At 42.3% G+C, this 17480-nt stretch overlaps 2 protein-coding genes across 6 annotated transcripts; one reads left to right on the forward strand and one right to left on the reverse strand.

The window, feature by feature from the left end:
- Nucleotides 1–584: 584 nt before the first annotated feature.
- On the reverse strand, nucleotides 585–5155 carry uchl1 (ubiquitin carboxyl-terminal esterase L1 (ubiquitin thiolesterase)). Of its 3 annotated transcripts, none has more exons than XM_040186766.2 (9): nucleotides 4944–5086; nucleotides 4841–4852; nucleotides 4250–4378; nucleotides 3617–3758; nucleotides 3252–3337; nucleotides 2738–2785; nucleotides 2383–2452; nucleotides 2251–2309; nucleotides 585–1571 (listed from the first exon to the last, which is right to left on the reverse strand). In XM_040186766.2, exons 1-9 carry the CDS (start codon nucleotides 4974–4976, stop codon nucleotides 1488–1490), a joined length of 663 nt encoding a protein of 220 aa, XP_040042700.1. In that variant the 5' UTR covers nucleotides 4977–5086; the 3' UTR covers nucleotides 585–1487. The 3 variants fall into 3 exon arrangements, with proteins under 3 accessions (XP_040042700.1, XP_077965317.1, XP_077965316.1); XM_078109191.1 differs by having other exon boundaries at nucleotides 4770–4852; nucleotides 4944–5038; XM_078109190.1 differs by lacking the exon at nucleotides 4841–4852 and having other exon boundaries at nucleotides 4944–5155.
- A 2388-nt stretch (nucleotides 5156–7543) lies between these two features.
- anxa5b (annexin A5b) lies at nucleotides 7544–14587 on the forward strand. 3 transcript variants are annotated; one of them, XM_040186764.2, is made up of 13 exons: nucleotides 7544–7752; nucleotides 8003–8045; nucleotides 10922–11006; nucleotides 11322–11416; nucleotides 11540–11653; nucleotides 11765–11855; nucleotides 12289–12368; nucleotides 12547–12597; nucleotides 13120–13213; nucleotides 13305–13400; nucleotides 13485–13543; nucleotides 13949–14071; nucleotides 14175–14587. In XM_040186764.2, the coding sequence occupies exons 2-13, from the start codon at nucleotides 8043–8045 to the stop codon at nucleotides 14235–14237; spliced, it is 954 nt and encodes a 317-aa protein (XP_040042698.1). In that variant the 5' UTR covers nucleotides 7544–7752; nucleotides 8003–8042; the 3' UTR covers nucleotides 14238–14587. The 3 variants fall into 3 exon arrangements, with proteins under 3 accessions (XP_040042698.1, XP_077965318.1, XP_040042697.1); XM_078109192.1 differs by having other exon boundaries at nucleotides 7604–7752; nucleotides 11322–11653; XM_040186763.2 differs by lacking the exons at nucleotides 7544–7752; nucleotides 8003–8045 and having other exon boundaries at nucleotides 10898–11006.
- Nucleotides 14588–17480: the final 2893 nt, after the last annotated feature.

A 17480-nucleotide genomic window follows, 5' to 3' on the forward strand; every position in this document is an offset into this window, starting at 1 on the left:
ACGTTGCCCAATGTGGAAAAAGTGTTTGTCATTGAGCAAAAGACTCAAAAACATGAAGCCCTATTAGCTGCATTTAACAAAATGAACAAAGAATGGTTTGCAGTTAGCCATGTTGTAATCAGTGTTGATCATGAATACAAACTGATGTTTAGTCTTTCCTTAGTGTGGCGTAAACAGATTTATAAACAACGGAGAGACAAAGACTCGACCACAGGCTAATAAATCCGCAGTTCCTGTCTCAAAGATATCAGCCGGTCTGTCTGCGTGGATAAGGACTGCAGTATACATCTGTGCCTTCTCACGATCGCTTAGTCTCTATTGAAACAGCGCCCTGTCATCCAAGTAAACATACTGCCTGCCATTTTGGAACTGATAAAAAAAAAAAAAAAAAAAAAAAGTATTGTTCTGAGGTGAGCCGAGCAAAAACACACCTGCAGTTTCATCCTTTTGCAGTTTAACTGCAGCCAAAATGGAAAGCCACAGGACACGAACCACTTCATCGCCTCAAGTGCAGACGGATGTTTGGAGCGGGGGGGAAGTCAGTGAAGTAAGGGGTCCGGTTTAAAATGAAAGAGACCACATAGACAGGTATAATGGTTGCTTTATTGAAACCCACAGCTGCTTCATAAACAGAACCACAGCAACATAGTATTTGAAGGTGCATAAAAAGGTACAGTTAGGGAACAGCATAAGAATACAGAACTAGCACCCTGCACAACAACTACCCAGCAGAGCAGCTTTTTATGTTCGCCTTTGGAAGTTTTGCATTTAACTTTCACACTAGTGTATTTGAACATTTACAGATTAAGTGAAAATCAGTTTTCAAAAGTGCAAACATCTCAAATGTATTTTTTTTTTTTTTCAAACAACTACTGCATTCCACCAGTAACAATTTTGTTTTTTGTTTTTTTGTTTTTTTTACAGTCACCCAAGACCAAAATGCAAAAAAGGTTTTGTTAATCCGCAAACACTGGTTAAATTATTTCGACGTGTGCTGTTCTGAGGAATGTCAGATGCTTATAAGCTGAAGGCATTTGGGGAAAAGAATTCTGCCTTTTCTTTCTCACTCCATTTTATATGTATTGGCACAAAAAGGTATTCAAGCATCAGAATTTTTTTTTTTTTACTTTGAAAAGCTTCAACAATCACATACAAAAACAAACTCGCAAGAAAGACCAATGCGCACACACAAACACACGTAGTGGGGATATCTGACCTCATGTTTTACAAGTCCCATTGCTGAATGAAGTCACATAAAACAGTGTGGACAAGCTTATCTCAGTAGAACAAAAGGGTTAATGGTGAGTTAGTGTTCTTTGTTCTTGAGATGAAAGAACCGTATGTGGCAACAATATGTGCTTTATAGTGCATAGTGCCTGCAGATGCGTGGGTTCACAGGTTGTTCTAGGTGCCTGTTGATTGTGTTTGTCATGTGAATGCTTTAGAACATTTGGGTTTACAACTTTAAAGCATGTCCTGCCGAATATCTAACTGTGACTAAGAGCCACCGCTGAGAAACGGACCTCGCCTTGCTCCCTCTCAATGAAGCCACGGCACACTTTGGCTGCATCCTGGGCAGGTATGAAAAGGGGAAAATATAAATTAGATACATCTTTACTCGGCGATACATGAACTAGAAAGATTACACTTGCTAACCATGGAGGAAAAGCTTTCATTAAGAAGAGTCCATAAAGATCTGTATATTTTACTGCTAGTATTAAAATATGCCCCAGTAGGGCTGATGGCAATACTGCAGTATGCAGCGTGAATTTAAGTCTACTTGAGAAGCACGCTATGTGAGCTTTCATTCCACTTCAGGGTCGACAAGTTCTAACATTTCTGCAAGATAAGTATTGCATGCAGAGCCCTCTTGAGGTAGTTTGACGGGACATCTTATAGACTTGCGCGCCATGACGTCAACAGCGTATCTGCAAAATGGAACTAAACGCATTTGGTTTTCCAGTTAAATCCTAGACTGGTCAAGTTATCAATCGAAATTCTAACAAACTAGTAGTCTCTCATGGCTTGGTTTTTTCCCCCCCCACAATATATGGTGAAACATAATTGCTTAAGCTCCATTGCAGTTGTATCATCCCTTTTGGAGAGAGTGCATTTGCAGAGTTTATCGATTGAAGAAAGACTCTTGGGACCAGCCACTCCCTATTCCGGGTTTATAAACCCAATAACTTTAACAATTCCATATCTTACTATAAGAATAAAATAAATAACAAAAAAAATAGTTAAACCTACCATTACGAAGGAGTCATCCTTGGTAGCGCCATGCTTCACAGGTCCATTCATTCTCCCATCTTAAAAACAAAATCAGTCAGGAATCCACAAAACTAACATAACAGGACGTACAAAATGAGACTAGGTTCTTACCAAATTCATAAAGTTGTCCAGTTACATTGACAAAGGCGATAAAGTGGAAGTTGACTTTGTCGGCTTCCGGCTGCGAAAGTTCAGGTTTGAATTAACATCAGGAGTAAATAGAATTCATGAAAGCGTCAGAAAAGACATCCACTAAAAAGTAAGGTAAAACTAATCGGTTATTCCCCTTTGAGAATAGGTGTGTGGGTTAGACCCACAGCGGAATTAATCCGAATTTGTCGATGCACATCAACCCGGCCCACCATCATGACCTTTGCCCTAGACCAGGGTTAGATGTGGGTCCAAATGCAGCTTGAGAGAAGTGCACATACTTTCTGAAAGGGTAATATGAGGTTAGCCATCTTACCCTACATTGGCCCTGCGCCGCAACCTCATTGTGAGCCTCCCAGATTGCCTGGAGAAGAGAAATTTAGAAAATGTAAATAGAATACGGTAAAAAAAAAGTAATCTGTACATATGCAAATGTTTTTGTAATTATTAGCATATTACAATTGTATTGTTTCACAGGATTGAAATATATTTGTATTTGTAAACTATTTAACAGCCATTGAGCATCCTTTAGAGTGACTTATTGGTGTGCAGTGCCTCCAAGTGGACAAAATATGTAGCTTGTCGTTACCAATTGAGGCTTTTTTAAAAGCAAGAGTTTAATGTTCATAGTCATTTGGTGGAAATGTTAAGCTTAGTCATTTTATCCACACATTTCTATACAAGAATGCAACCATGTGCAGACTTATTATTGTCACATGAAGTCTTACCAAAACCATATATGATATTTTGGAGATTGTGTTCCCATCCAACAGCTGAATCTTCATGCTCTAAAATTTAATAGAAATGAGAATGCAGCTTCAACCGTTTACCTTGTTCTTCTCCAGATGTTTGGCACGGTCATCAGCAGACATGTTAGCAGTCTCATCTAGAAACTTCTTCAGGGCAGAGCCACCCTCTGAAAAGATCCAAAAGAAAAATAAGGTCAATTAGAAATGAATATGCCAGTTCACATAACAAAATCATAACCTGCCGCACTAATCAACTGTATTGCCAATCATCCAGTGATGACAGGATTACAGAGTACCCAGAATAACGCCAACAATTTTAACGTTCCGCTTTTGCTTACGTAATTAATCCCAGACAAGAAACTGAGCACATTAAATTAATCAGCAGCAAGAGATTTCTGCACTGTGAAAAGTAACTGCAGTGTCCTTTGCCAACCAACCGCACTCACCAAATGACATTTTGCTTTTGTTGTTGGCCACAGCATGCAGCATGGCGATCGTGCCACAGGAATTGGAAGCAGTCTGCTTCAGGAAATAAACCCCAGAGCCGTCTGTAACACTGTCAGCCTGCTGCTGCCTGAACGACTCGTGCTGCAACACACACACACACACACACACACACCACATAGAGCATTGTCATGGTCAACTGCCCACATGAACACAGGTCAACTACGTCACTTCTAATCTTTAGGTGAAGGTCACGGTCAACCGAATAGAAATGCTGACTTATACCTCATGTCCTTAATATATTGCACTTGGCCATCCTAGGAGGGGTTTTGTTGGGGAAAGTTTTTCCCTGTGCTGATGTGGGGACAAGTTTTGTCACGTGTACAGATTGCAAAGCTGAAAATGTGAGACGTTTGGCTATACAAAACAAATGGCGTCGAACAGGATAACCGAGTCATGTTGGTATCCTAGCTGCCAGCCCAGTCCACACATATTCAAACTATTGCATATGCTCACGCTGTCTGCAACCGTGCCCTGCCTGCACCGCAGGCTGCCCCCCCACAGACAGCCTGTATAAGTGACTCATCCCCACCCTTTCCAGGAAAAAGTCGCCACAGCCATCAAACCGCAATTACCTGTTGGGTAAGTGGGAATAGCAGCATCAATGCACAGCAAGGTTTGGGGACAGCAGAGAGTTGGTCCTTCTCAAATCCCAGCACGTCTGAGAAGCGCCAGCTTTCACCCACACCGAGGTTGATCATCATCTGAAGCACAGCGAGGACAAGAACCAAAACAACCCAAATGAATGGGAATCAGTTAAGGATTGCAGGATTGATTGTGGATATGTAACGTTAAATGTGGGAAGTGTGTGTGTGGGGGGGGGGGGGGGGGTGAAGATGCTGCGTTGTGTTGGTCCAGTAGGACCACACCCTTTAGCCTCGCACCGTTGGGGGGGGTGGGGGGAGGGATGCTTCCACACATTAAAAGGCAGATAGTCACTCCCTTTGTTTAATGGCGCAGCTTTTATTTTATACCATAACATTAACTGCGCAGTAGCAACATGGTGGCTTCTTTTCTCCCCCCGCGTCTTGTTTTAACCGGTATAACGGTTTTAACTGGCCCGATAGCTAGCTAGCTACTTTAAAACGTACATACCTGACAGTCGAAGCAAACATAAAACGTTGTGAATGCATGGCCATTGTTCGGTTAGCTTAACCGTTACTCACCTTGTTCAGCATCTGAAACGACATAAACAGAGGCCGCAGGTGAGTTTGCGGTTAGAAAACATTCTGGTAAAACAGTTACTGATCCAAAGACATTCAAGCCCACCTCGGGGTTGATTTCCATTGGGGTCCACTCCATTTTTGCACTTTTTCGGGGTGACTGCGCGTCTGCTTCGTATTCGTTGTCGGTTTGAAGTCGTCAGTTGGACTTACAGAGCCTGTCCATGTTTTATGCTGCGGGTCATACCACTTACCGGCAGACAGGGGGGGTGGTCTCACGTCAAATAACCGGTGGCGTTCATAATTAACTGCCCTTCTGAGAAATATCAAAGGATTTGAAATGGTAGGTGTTTTTTTGTGCTACGAATATGTTTATGTAGTAACTTCCCAGAAAGAGATATTTCCTTAATAAAAAAAATTAAAAAGTTAGACCACACCGCTGAATACGAGATCACTCTCGTCAATCCAAGATCTTTCTAGAAGCAAAGTTGTACAACCCTAATCACTCTATCAACAATGGTTCTGGCCTAAGTTCAATTTCAATAAGGGACATATTTTTCAATCATCCCGTCGATAATTGTAGTGGTGTGGAGTACACGGATCACATGTAAATCATTCAGTTTGTATTCTATGATAATCTATGATGTTGTGAATGTCCAAATCCTAGTTAAAATAACTGAAATCTAATTGTGTAAATACATTCTTACCAGAGGTGAACACAAAGTACCTTTTTTGAGTTCTGTATTTTCATACCGTATTGAGGTAGTTGAGTTTCTATTTTAGGCTACTTAAGCTGATCATATTCAATAAAATGTAATAAAGATAGGGAGCTAAAGAGGCTGATCTGTTGTTCCATCACTGTTTGCAATGGGATTTTACCTTGACAAAAGAATGACAGTGTTTCCAAATGATAAAAGAGCATTTTAAGTCCCTGTGGGTGGTTAAAAATGTGGATGAGCATAAATGAGGTAGCGGCCTGTAGAAGATGTGTGAAGATGTGTGGTGATTACATTAAAAATATTGGAATTAATTTAGTATGTATGTCAAATGTTTTAACCCAACCCTTATTTTCCCAGAGCTTGTGTGCTGAAGAGCGTTTAACAAAAACATGCACAGAATGTTATGAACCGTAGACTGTCAGGGCATCATAATCAGCGTGATAATGAAATCCCATCTCTTCCAACTGAATAAAATGAATCAAATCCAATGTTTTGCTGCACAGCGGATAAAAAGACGTGATTATAAACAGTCCATTGCTTGTGTGGATCTCGCTGCACAAAGTGCTGTCTGAGGAAAGTTGTGTATACAAATATACTAAATATATTGTGTAGCAGAACATCACTTTGCCCGCTAATCATCTGGGCATCCCTCACCGGCAACAGTAACTATGTCTATGCCCTGTCCCATAATAATCTGTGGTTATGACTAAAGACACTGAGAACAGAATAGCCTCTGATCGTTAAATTATAGCAGAGCACTCCAAGCATTCCAGATTAGAATCTGTGCTACACCTCATTCCAGCTGCTTTGCACCGACTGCAGAACCTCCCAACTGCACCTCCCCCTGAAGCTGACGGAGCCTCCGCTGGATATCAGCCAAACTATAAATTTAAATATATTTCCAGTTCCATTTGAATGATAAATGCTTACCCGTAGCATTTTTCAAACAAACAGGAGGCAACATTCAGTTGGGGACAATTAATAATAGTTCAGAGGAAAAGAACTGTAAAACTTTGCATGAGATTAAAACTATAAGCCTTTCGCAATCAAAGTCAAAAGCAGTTTGCATGTGAGTGTGCGTGTGTTTTTTTTTTTTATCTCTTTCGGATAAGATCTTTGGCAGAATTGGAACATTAGTTTTGATATTTAAAAAAAGCTCCATATTTCGGTGAGAATATGTAGTCTTCTGCTTCCAGAGAGGCTGAGCATATGCCGCGGGTCTGAAATAATGTTACATATGTAGCTGGATTCCAGCTATTTGGTCATAAATCAATGATTGCATGAAGTAACTGTGAGTTACCATTGCTTGTTTTGTTAATTATCTCTTATGTGTACTCACCATAAAGCCACAGTCATAGTTTAATATTAACAATGGGCTGAATTTATTATGTGTAATCAAGAGAGGTGAAACCTCGGATGTGATGGCTCAACTTGGCAGTTTGTCTTTTTTTTTATATAAGAGTTTTGCAATCTGTTAGCAGACCACAAACAACTGACAGACAAAGTTAAACAGTACAGGTGATAGATGCAGCAGAACCCTTTGCAGTAATAGAGAATTAATGACAAAGACTAAACACTTCCAAATGTCTGATTTTTGGAGCGTGAATGCATTGGGAGACAGTGTATATGTTTAGCACCTTAAAACATTGACATAAAGGCAGAAGTCGCTTAATCTTTTGTTATACAGGTCAATAAATTAACAATCTCTACATGGAAACCTGTCAGGTAACATTTGGTCGGACGGGCCTTCTGTTGATAATACAGCCAGTGGGAGAAGTATTTACTTAGCACTGTGCTTCAGTACACGTTTGAGGTACCTCACCTTAGTATTCGTTGCTTTATACGTTTACTTTAATGAATGCATTTTATAAATTTAGTCACTAGTGAATCTGCAGATCAATACTTGATCCATTTATAAATCACTTAATGTTATTAAGCCACCAACAACGTCACCAGCTGCTACATTTGTGACACCATTTCCCAGAATGCTTCAGGGCCGTTCGGTTCCTTGACTTGTACGCCAGGTCGCGTGCACCGGGGTGCGGCCTGGGCACGCGCACCCACACGGTCACGCGCCTAGCAGAGTTTTATCCGAGTGGGATTCCGCCTCTTCTCGCCTGATTCGGTCCTTCCCCTCCTCTCTTCTCCAGCGGCCGGTTGTATTTCTCCTCTTCGCCTGACGGCTGTTACTCGGCGGTAAGTTTCCCCGGAGAACTTCTTTTTATTTTTCATGTTATGTTGATGTAAAGTTAGAGAATACAGGTAAGCGATGCCACCTGCGGAGAACAGACGCGCGTTATCGTTCGAACTAAAAACCGTGACGAGATACGCTCGCGATAACGACCCAGTAGTAAGAACATCTGGTTTTCGGAGAGAGAGAGAGAATAACTTTTTGCTATTTGTTTGGCTTCTATGCTAAATAACGGTTTTTTTCCCTCTCCAACAGATCTTCTTCTTCCGCACAACAAATACCCAGAACCGACAAAATGGTGAGTCATCCTCCCTTCACATGTTTGTTTTAGCTGCCTAATCAAAATTAACTTTATATTTGAAAGGTTTTATTAAACGGGTGCTTACAGCGTCCAAAGGTCTTTGTGAACATCTGTTAAATATGTGACTCTAAAGGGTTTTGCCCTGTAAAATCTAAGACCACGCCCACTTTTCATCAACGTATTCTAACGCTTAACAGTGATTCATCTGAAAGGAGGTTTGAACGTTAATTCACTGACACGATGTAAGATAAGAATAAGTTTACAGGAAACGCAGAAGCCCACTCGTGAATATTAGATTCAACTTTACTATCATGCACAGAGTACAGGTACTAAGACAACGAAAAGCAGTTTAGCATCTAACCAGAAGTGCAAGGGAGCAGATAAAGAGTATATATATAGATGTACAGTGTGAAATACACATGGAGCACGATATACATTATATGCAGCACGGTTGTGGATATGAATGACATGGTGGTGCAAGTTGTGCCAATATGGCAGAATTGTGCAAATGTTGTGCAAAAGAAATATGTGGCAGTACGTTCGTTTATAAAGAGAAAGAAAAGTATATAAGCAACTATTAAAGAACTTCAAAGAGCAACTTGTGGCTTTTAATGCGTTCTTTTTATGAAAAAGTTATCAAAATACTTTTACTAAAACTTGCAGTTTATCAAGTGTTAAGTGTGTGTGTGTGGGGGTCTGTTTCATTTGGGGAAGTTTATCATATGACTCACTATTCCATTTGGGTGAGTCTTTCCAGCTCTCTCTCTGTTTTTAAATCCACCCATTTCCACCACTAGCCTGAAGTTTAAAGCCCACCTTCCTTTCTTAAAGGGGAAACTCCTTTGCGTTTGTAGGGGTGGAGCTCGAAGAGAACAAGATCATATTCCGGGGAAGGAGTCGGGGATGACGTAGCACAGCTGCTCTCTGCAAACAGTTTAGTCTGCGACTGTAAACCGTCATATTGTGTCTATCTTAGACTCATGTCCACTTTAAGGAATGAACAAAGTAAACGTCTCATAAAGATGCAGTGCACGTGCCCAAAGAATACAGTTTCTTTTTTTATAACAGCTTTAAGGAACTCATTATGCCTTTTTTTCTAAGTTGTGTTAGTTAAGCTTTTTAAAGTCTTCACTAGAAACAAATGGGCTCTGCAGCAATAATGTAAGCCTCCCCACCCAGAAGATCATTTAGTTTCCTATAGTCAAACATTTAAAGAGCCTCTCCTGAGAGGTTTTGTTAAAATGAAATAATCTTTTAAAGAATAAGAGAGACCAGCTAACACACCAGAGAGTTTTTCGTCTTTTTTAATTTGTTGACGTATAAAAGATATAAAATCAAGCCGGCCATTAATCTGTAAAAGAGTAATGTTATTCACATTCAAGCCAAATGTAGTAACTAGTAATTGTATTGCTACCAGTATATTGCATTATTTGATAATGTGGTAAAAGTAGGTCTGCTCGTATGTGGTTTAAATACCAGCGAGTCGGCAGTTGCGAAAGCCTCGGTTTCCACGAACGGCGCTTGAATACACCTCCATCGGCCCGTCGTATCTGAGCTCACCCCGCCCGACGCAGCGCTCGCCGCTGGAGCTATAAGACTGCGTCTAACATTCCACCGGAGATGTTGTGCTGCAGTTCTGAGTATCTCATTGTTCGGCTGCGGGCTGATTAGATTTTGTTTAGCTTGTGCCGATGAGTGTGTCTGGGAGTCTGGGAGCTCGTGGACATTTTCGGCGTTCCGCTTCGTAGCGAAACACAGAATGCTGATTATTGACACCAGCTTTCCTTTGGACGTGCCACAGCTTTTCCGAATTCCAGACATTCCCGTGTTTTTCCTTTCCAAACATCCCTCTGCAAAAAGAAGCAACCATTTGTCTAATTGTCAATGTTCAACTGTTTTTAGGGAGTGTCTTGGATGAGTGCAGCTCTGTTGCAGATAGAAGCCTCTTTTACTCAACTCAATCTTGTTGTTAATGTTTTCCACCACATCACAGTCTCACTGTCCGTGTATCGATCGGTCTGAAACTCTGTTTCCACATTCAAAGAAATGATTAGCCTGATAATCCATCATCTATGAACCGCTGGAGAATTCTGAGGTACAGACGTTATACAAAGAGCCGTATAAAAACACGTGCTGTTGGTGTAAAGAGGGTGATGTGAGAGCTTGTGTGCACACCTGCATGCACTTGTATGACGTCTGTGGGTCATTAAGTCAATCACCTGCATCTGAAAGTCCTGCAAAAGCTTACAGTGTGCACTTTAAAATCAGAGACTGTGTTTTTAGATTTAGAGGATGTACTCATGAATGTCGATAAGGTGCGTTCTGTAATTATTAATTGAGAGAAGACTCTATGATGACATCATGCACATTAAAAACCCTGAATGTTGAGCCTGCTGTAAGCATACATTTGGAGATTTATTAAGTATGTTCTGCCATGATATAGAGGGGCCAATTCTTTGACAAGGTTCTGCACATAAGTTACATATCTGAGATAACATGCATGAAACTACATATCGATTAAAGTGTGGCCTTCACACAGCACAAAGATCTTCTTTTGATGCATAAGTTTCCCTTCTGAAATATTATTGCTGCTGCGATTAAACCTGGGTGTAGGTGCATTTATGATAAAAAAATATATAAATAATTGGTCAAACGAAGACAAATAATATGTTGCAGTTGGAAGAACATTTGTATGTATATGTACGTATGTATGTATGTACATATGTATACATACATATGTATTTAGACATAAACTTTATTGGTGCATAAATCAGCACAAGTGTCCGTGGCTACGAGCTGTGCTTGAAAAAGAAATCATTTGTAACAGAAGACATCAGAATAATCCTCCTCTGTGCATTTCTTCCATGCTGCAGGCCGCCAGAGGAACCGTTAAACCCAGTCAGAACTTCAATGCCACTCAAGATGCCGAGGTTCTGTACAAGGCCATGAAAGGGATTGGTAAGACACTCGCATGCGTGCACAGCTACACACCGTCATCCAACGCGGGGTCGGTCGGCAGTAAACCTCCAACGGACCAATGAGAGGGCGTTTATTGTCCTTCGGGAGTTCCTCTCTGTTGTGACTCGCTGCTGTCAGGAGGGAGCTCCGCCCGGACAGCAGCGAGTCATCAGCACGTCGGCAGAGGTGCAACTTGAGTCACCGCGGTGGGGGTGGGGGGGGATAAACATCTACCGACCTCGACTCAGTAATTATGTGGTTGAAAGGACTATCCTCAAGGGTCCGCCCGGGTAACCACGGTGCCTCTCGACGCAGGGACCGATGAGGACGCCATCTTGCAGTTGTTGGTGGCTCGCAGCAACGCCCAGAGGCAGCAGATCAAGGTCGCCTACAAAACTCAGTTTGGAAAGGTTGGACCAACTCAACAGCTGTTAAAGCGCGCGCATTACAAGTGGAGGTTACGCTGCATACACACACAGACACACACACACACACAGTGTTTCATTAAAGTACCCGCTGTGTCCTCACGACAGGATCTGGTAGACACCCTAAAGGGAGAGCTGGGCGGTAAATTCGAGACCCTGATCGTGGGACTGATGGCCGCGCCCCTCGCTTATGACGTGTCGGCGCTCCGCAACGCCATCAAGGTAAGTGCGGTGGGAGGGGGGGGGGCGAGGCGCTCTTAAGCGCTGTGGACGGAGAGTTTCTCAGTCCTGTGGAAACTTCACGCCGCAGCGTTTCCCCTCTTTGACCCGCAGGGAGCAGGAACCGACGAGAAGGTCCTCGTGGAGATCCTCGCCTCCAGAACCCCTCAGCAGGTGAAGGAAATCGTTGCTGCTTATAGAAAAGGTACCACCCGCACACAAGTCTTTTTATTATGGTTGTTAAATGTTCTTTATTTACATATTCGTGATTTTCCTGAATGGCGCCGACAAGCAGGGATCCAGAACAGCAAACAAACTGCAAATGCTTTTAGCGATCACGTTTTATTTATTGTAGCTTAACTTTAATTATAGACTGTGGGCTCAGTTTGTGTCAAGCAAAGAGTCCGTGGCGTGCGGAGGAGGGGCAGTTTAAAAAGGGAAGGAGCATCGGAAGTTAATAACGAAAGTAGACGTGAAGCAGTGAGGTTTGTTTCTGATAGCGGACAACTGCAGATGGGTTTGTGTCCGTCAGTATTAGATATATTTCTGTGTTTTAAGATGCATGTGAAAAAGATGAACCTGATGGTAATATTTTTAAAGATGCCCCTAAAAAGATGTGCATTTCTTTTATTTCTCAGAGTATGATGACGACCTGGAGGAAGATATATCTGGTGACACTTCAGGCCACTTCAAGAGACTCTTGGTTATTCTGCTGCAGGTAAAGCTCCTCTCCTCTGCCCTTTCCTTGTGTCCTCCTCTCCTTTCCTCTCGTCTTCTCTATCCGTGTGTACTCTCATGTTCTTTCCTTTGCTAGATCCTAGTCTCGTCTCCTCTCCTGTCCCCTCCTCTATCCTAGACTGCTCTGCTGTAAACAGCTATGTGTTGTCCCTCCCTAGGGGAACAGGCAGAGTGGCGTCCAGGGGGGAAACGTCGAGGCCGACGCTCAGGTGAGTCGGTTCTTTTATCGCTGATCAATAAATATTTCGGCTCATCGCCATCAATGGGCCCCTTGTCTTCCTGTCTGGGGGTGTGACGGTCACATGTGTTTGTTGATCTAAATGCTGGACTTTGAAGCAAGCGTGCGTGCATGTGTGTGTGTGCGTGCATGCGTTAGTGTGTGTGTGCGTGTGTGTGTGTGTGTGTGTTTTGCAGTTTGTACAGTTGATCTGTAACGTAATAGAGCCTCCTTGTGGAGGGAGTAGGTACATTTCCCCCCCTCAAACTTGAATTTTAAACAGATTTACACTTTAAAGTGGTCCAGCATGATGCCACTTTGCCGAATGATTTCTAATCATCCTGAAGTTCTGGATCCAGGCCCAGTACGGACGGGACTTTATTTTATTTTGTTCAGCTGTTTGTATCATTGCTCTCACTGTTAATGACAACTGCAATACCTCCGTATAAGCAGTAGCATCCAATGGAAAAGGTCATTACCTGTAGGTTGAGTCCTTGTGTGTCCGCGGTCGCAGGTCCTCTTCAAGGCCGGGGAGCAGAAGTTCGGCACCGACGAGCAAACGTTTGTCACCATCCTGGGAAACCGCAGTGCGGAGCATCTTAGGAAAGGTTCGTCTGACCTTTTTGCAGTGAAACTCGTAGAGCCTTTCAAATTGTGGCTGTTTTTTATCTAAACTGATTCTGCACCCATGTGTTGCAGTATTTGATGCCTACATGAAGTTGGCCGGATTCGAGATGGAGGAGAGCATCAAGAGAGAAACATCCGGAGGCCTGAGGGACCTGCTTCTGGCCGTCGGTACGAAAACTACCGCCGGCTGGGTTTCCGTTGTTCCGCTTTGAATGGAAAAATGACGACCGTCTGTTCTGTTTTTCCTCAAAGTGAAGTGTGCCAGGAGCGTTCCAACCTATTTTGCTGAGACTCTGTACTACGCAATGAAGGTAAGACTACAAAGACAGCAGATTGAGTGTAATCAATGATATGTTTCACCACCACAACGTTAGTTGTTTTAAAAAAAAAGTCTGAATTGAATAGTCTGAATTTTTGACTCACTTTCGACCCATATGCTACGTTTTTTCCCAATTTGATTTAAATGAATGAAGGCACACCCCAATCTCTGGGTAAAAAGCTCTAAAAACAACTTCATGGTGATGATGCGTCACGATTGCTTTTGGCTTCTGCACACACGCTGCCACAAAACAGTCACGCGCAGCGGGATCGGCAAACAACGTGGAGCCGTACCCGGGCGCACATGAACTAGTGTTAATTACTAAGGGAGGCGCGTGCTCTCAGGTGGTCATTAAACATTTATGAGGCGCGCAGTGACCGTGTGTTTGCTGTCGCAGGGGGCAGGAACCGATGATGACACCCTGATCAGAGTGATGGTGACGCGCAGTGAGGTGGACCTGTTCGACGTCAGAACTGAGTTCAGGAAATTGTTTGCCTGCTCCCTGTTTTCCATGATCAAGGTACAGACACACACTCACTGTTGCACACATTTGGTGAACATGTTACTATTCACCTATGAATCGTTTATTTATTTCTTCTATATTTCTGTGTGTTCGCTTAAAGGGAGATACCGGCGGCGACTACCGAAAGGCCCTGCTATTGCTCTGTGGTGGAGATGATGCGTAACCCGGGAAACAAGCAATAAAACAGGAATCACACCTGAAGTGCCTCGTGTCCAAGTCAGCCTTTTTTTTTTTTTTTTGGGGCCGTCTGCTCAATGAAACAAGAAGCTAACACACAATGTGCAAAACAATAAAACGTTCTTGCACGTGAGCGACGGCCCATCAGGCCTTTTGAAGTATGAATCCAAATAATTTCTTTGGAAGGTAGCTAACACTTAATACAGCTTATGGCGACTAATATCTTAAATATAAAAAAATATATATCTTTAATTTGTAATACGAAGGTTTGTTTTGTTAGCTCGTTGTATGGCAGAAACAATAAATGCATGAATAAATATTTTAACTGATGAAGTACAAGGACCCCTCTTTTCTTGTCTCTGCGGCATCTGTCCCTAAGTACACATATACAAGTACATGTTTTAAAAAGTACCCATGTGATTTCAATTGAGTTTATACTGTCTCCTGATGGCCACAAGAGGGAGAAAGAGCAGCTTTTAAAAGGGAGAAATTCATTGAAACACTTGTAAAGCACTTTGAATTGCCATGGTGACTGAAGTGTGCTAGGCCTAACTCCACTTCAGAATTACGTTTTTCTTTCTTTTGGAGTCGAGGCCTCCACAGTCTCCAATTTACGATATATTGGGATTCTTCATTCAAAGGCCGCACCTGCGAATAATTCCGCTGTTTAGGAACACGTCATGAATGACAGACTTTTCTTAGGAGCTTTCTTGAGAACAGTGTAAGAAATAACTAAAAATAGATATTGGTGAATGAGGGCCATAGAAGATAGCTGATATATACTTCAGTGTGCTTTACTTAAGTACAGCTATTTGTACAGCTTTCTACTCCCTCAAAACAGTTCATAGTTTTATACGTTTTTGAGACTTTGCTGTTGAAGACTACATAAACTACAGATAAGACATACGTTAAGGTACATCCGCATGGGTCGGAGGACCAGCTGAGCGCTCTGGTCCACTGCCAGTAGAAGCTGCAGGAGAACATGAACTTTGAAGTACTGAAGCATAAAGTTCTGTTGTGATGATCTTTTATAGCGAGCCCCTCCTCTTCATCATTGCAGTTCAAGATCAAGTTGACTGGGTAGTTTTGTTTCACAGCACAGAGCAGCTACCATCATACATAGAATGTTAAAGGTTGTAAGGACTATTAAAAGATGAGCACATGTTGAGAACCACTTTACTTTTATTAGTTTGACTTGAAAAGCAGTAAAACTCTGTAGTTCCCCGTATTTCGTTCTCTTGCATTCACTGCGCCACATCGCTGTGTTGATGCGGGTGATTAATTCATGCCGTACAACAAAAGAATGAGCTAAATAGCATCGAGGAACGCGGGAACGGTCATGACGTAAAGACGGATTTCTTTTCGGTTTCTTTTCAGAAAGTCAAACTTTACTTTTTGTGTACCATTAGGATTTATAATTATCCCCACATGAGGAGACAGGTCTGCTACGACACGCTGCTGCCATCGGACCGTGACCCAACAGAGGACCTGTGGAACATATGTCAAGTTGCACTGAAGCTCTAGTTTTTATAATCATTTCCAGTCATTTTTAATCCAACGTTATCTTCGCATCTTGACACAAGAGTCGATAAAGAAACACAAAAGAAAACCAAAGCAGCGGATGACTTTTGGTCCTCCCGAACAAAAGAATGTCTTTTCACTGCTGCTTTCATGACCCGACATGAAGTCGTGACCACAAATGGGCAGGTGTTTAAACTAAGGGGCTAATCAGGGAAGTGGGAACAGGTGTGCAGGTGGGTGCAGAACATCAGGTGATCGACGTTGGGGGCGGGACCGGATCTAAACTGACAGCGGGGAAACAAAGCGTGCAAGAGAAGGAGAGGAGCCGTGCAACGACACGAGGAGACCGGAGCCTTCCGTCAAACGCGAATGAAGTAACGCAATCATGTTTTCTAAAAGGATTTGAGGTTTGAATGGTGTTTTTAAAATTGTTTTGATCTTTTATCTAACTTCTAACAGGTTGCAATCTGTGCTACATTTGGCTGGAAATGTTATGTTCGCACAAGAGAGAACATTTTAAATAGATGTAGATATGCGAGCAGGTTAAATACACCCTTTGATTTTTTTTCAAATCAATCGACCGCATATTTAAAAAACTGAAATATGGTGAAGAATAAATTGATGACCTTCATTAACAGATTAGTTAAAAAGAAAGAAAACATTTCCTCTTGTCGTTATGAACGTATGAGCTGTCACATAATCGGACAGCGGCTTAAAGCAAAAGCTGAGCTTTGCTGAAGAGCGGAATAGACAATGCACTCAACATTAAAGAACAGAAAAGTGGGACGCTTTGCTGGAGAATCAGTTTTAAAGGTGTCCACAGATCTTGAGTTTAGAGTTTTAAAGTTTGCGAGTGACGGTTTCCACAAACCAGGAGACATAACAGATCAATTAGGGGTCACGTGAACCTTAAGGGTCACAAGTTGGACCATCGTGAAGAAGAAATGGATCTAAAGCCCAAAAATGAAAAGCCCTTTTCAACCAAGTGAACAACCATCGTGTCCAAACATCACATTGGGCCTTGTCTTTTTTTCACGTTTTCTGTGATTGTTGAAAATCCAGCCGAGCTTCAACGTCTTATATTATTTGATGGACTAAACGTAGCAAATCAGATTTATTTGACTGCTTTGAAGATCGCTCAACAAAAAGAGTCGCCCCAACCAACCATCACTAAGTAAAGGATGTTCGCACCTGTTTTCATTCATCAGGAAAATAAACCCCTTTTTCTCCGTTTTGTGAGACAGGACGGATGGAAGAGCCGATAGAAAGCATTGTCTTCTTTTGCTTTGGAGGTCTGAAAGCTCAAAGGGCTTTCAAAAAGAAGTTGTTTTAATGCTTTGAGCTGAGGAGTCAAAGGCGGCTGCTCTCTCGGGGTGTTTGTTCAGTTTGTAAAGCATCGGCGTCACCGCCCGGCGAGGGGCAAGACGAGACACGCCGCAAACCGCCGAAGCTTTGAGCCGGAAAAGGTGTCGCACACCTTTGATGTGACTCACGTGAGTTGGTTATTGAGGATAATGTGTTTTCATTCAGGGATTTCTTCACCTCATTATATTTATTTAATCGGGGCCAGTGGAGTGTTTCTTTTTTGTTCTTGACTGGGCTTCTAGTTTGTAGAACCTCACGTTAACAGGGGGTGATGAGGAAGTAGGTTTCTGGGGGCTTTGTAGGGGCTATGAGAAAGAATTCTCCTCAAATGGCAGTTGAGTAA

This window comes from Gasterosteus aculeatus, chromosome 9, assembly GCF_964276395.1.
Source record: "Gasterosteus aculeatus chromosome 9, fGasAcu3.hap1.1, whole genome shotgun sequence".
Lineage (NCBI taxonomy): Eukaryota > Metazoa > Chordata > Actinopteri > Perciformes > Gasterosteidae > Gasterosteus > Gasterosteus aculeatus.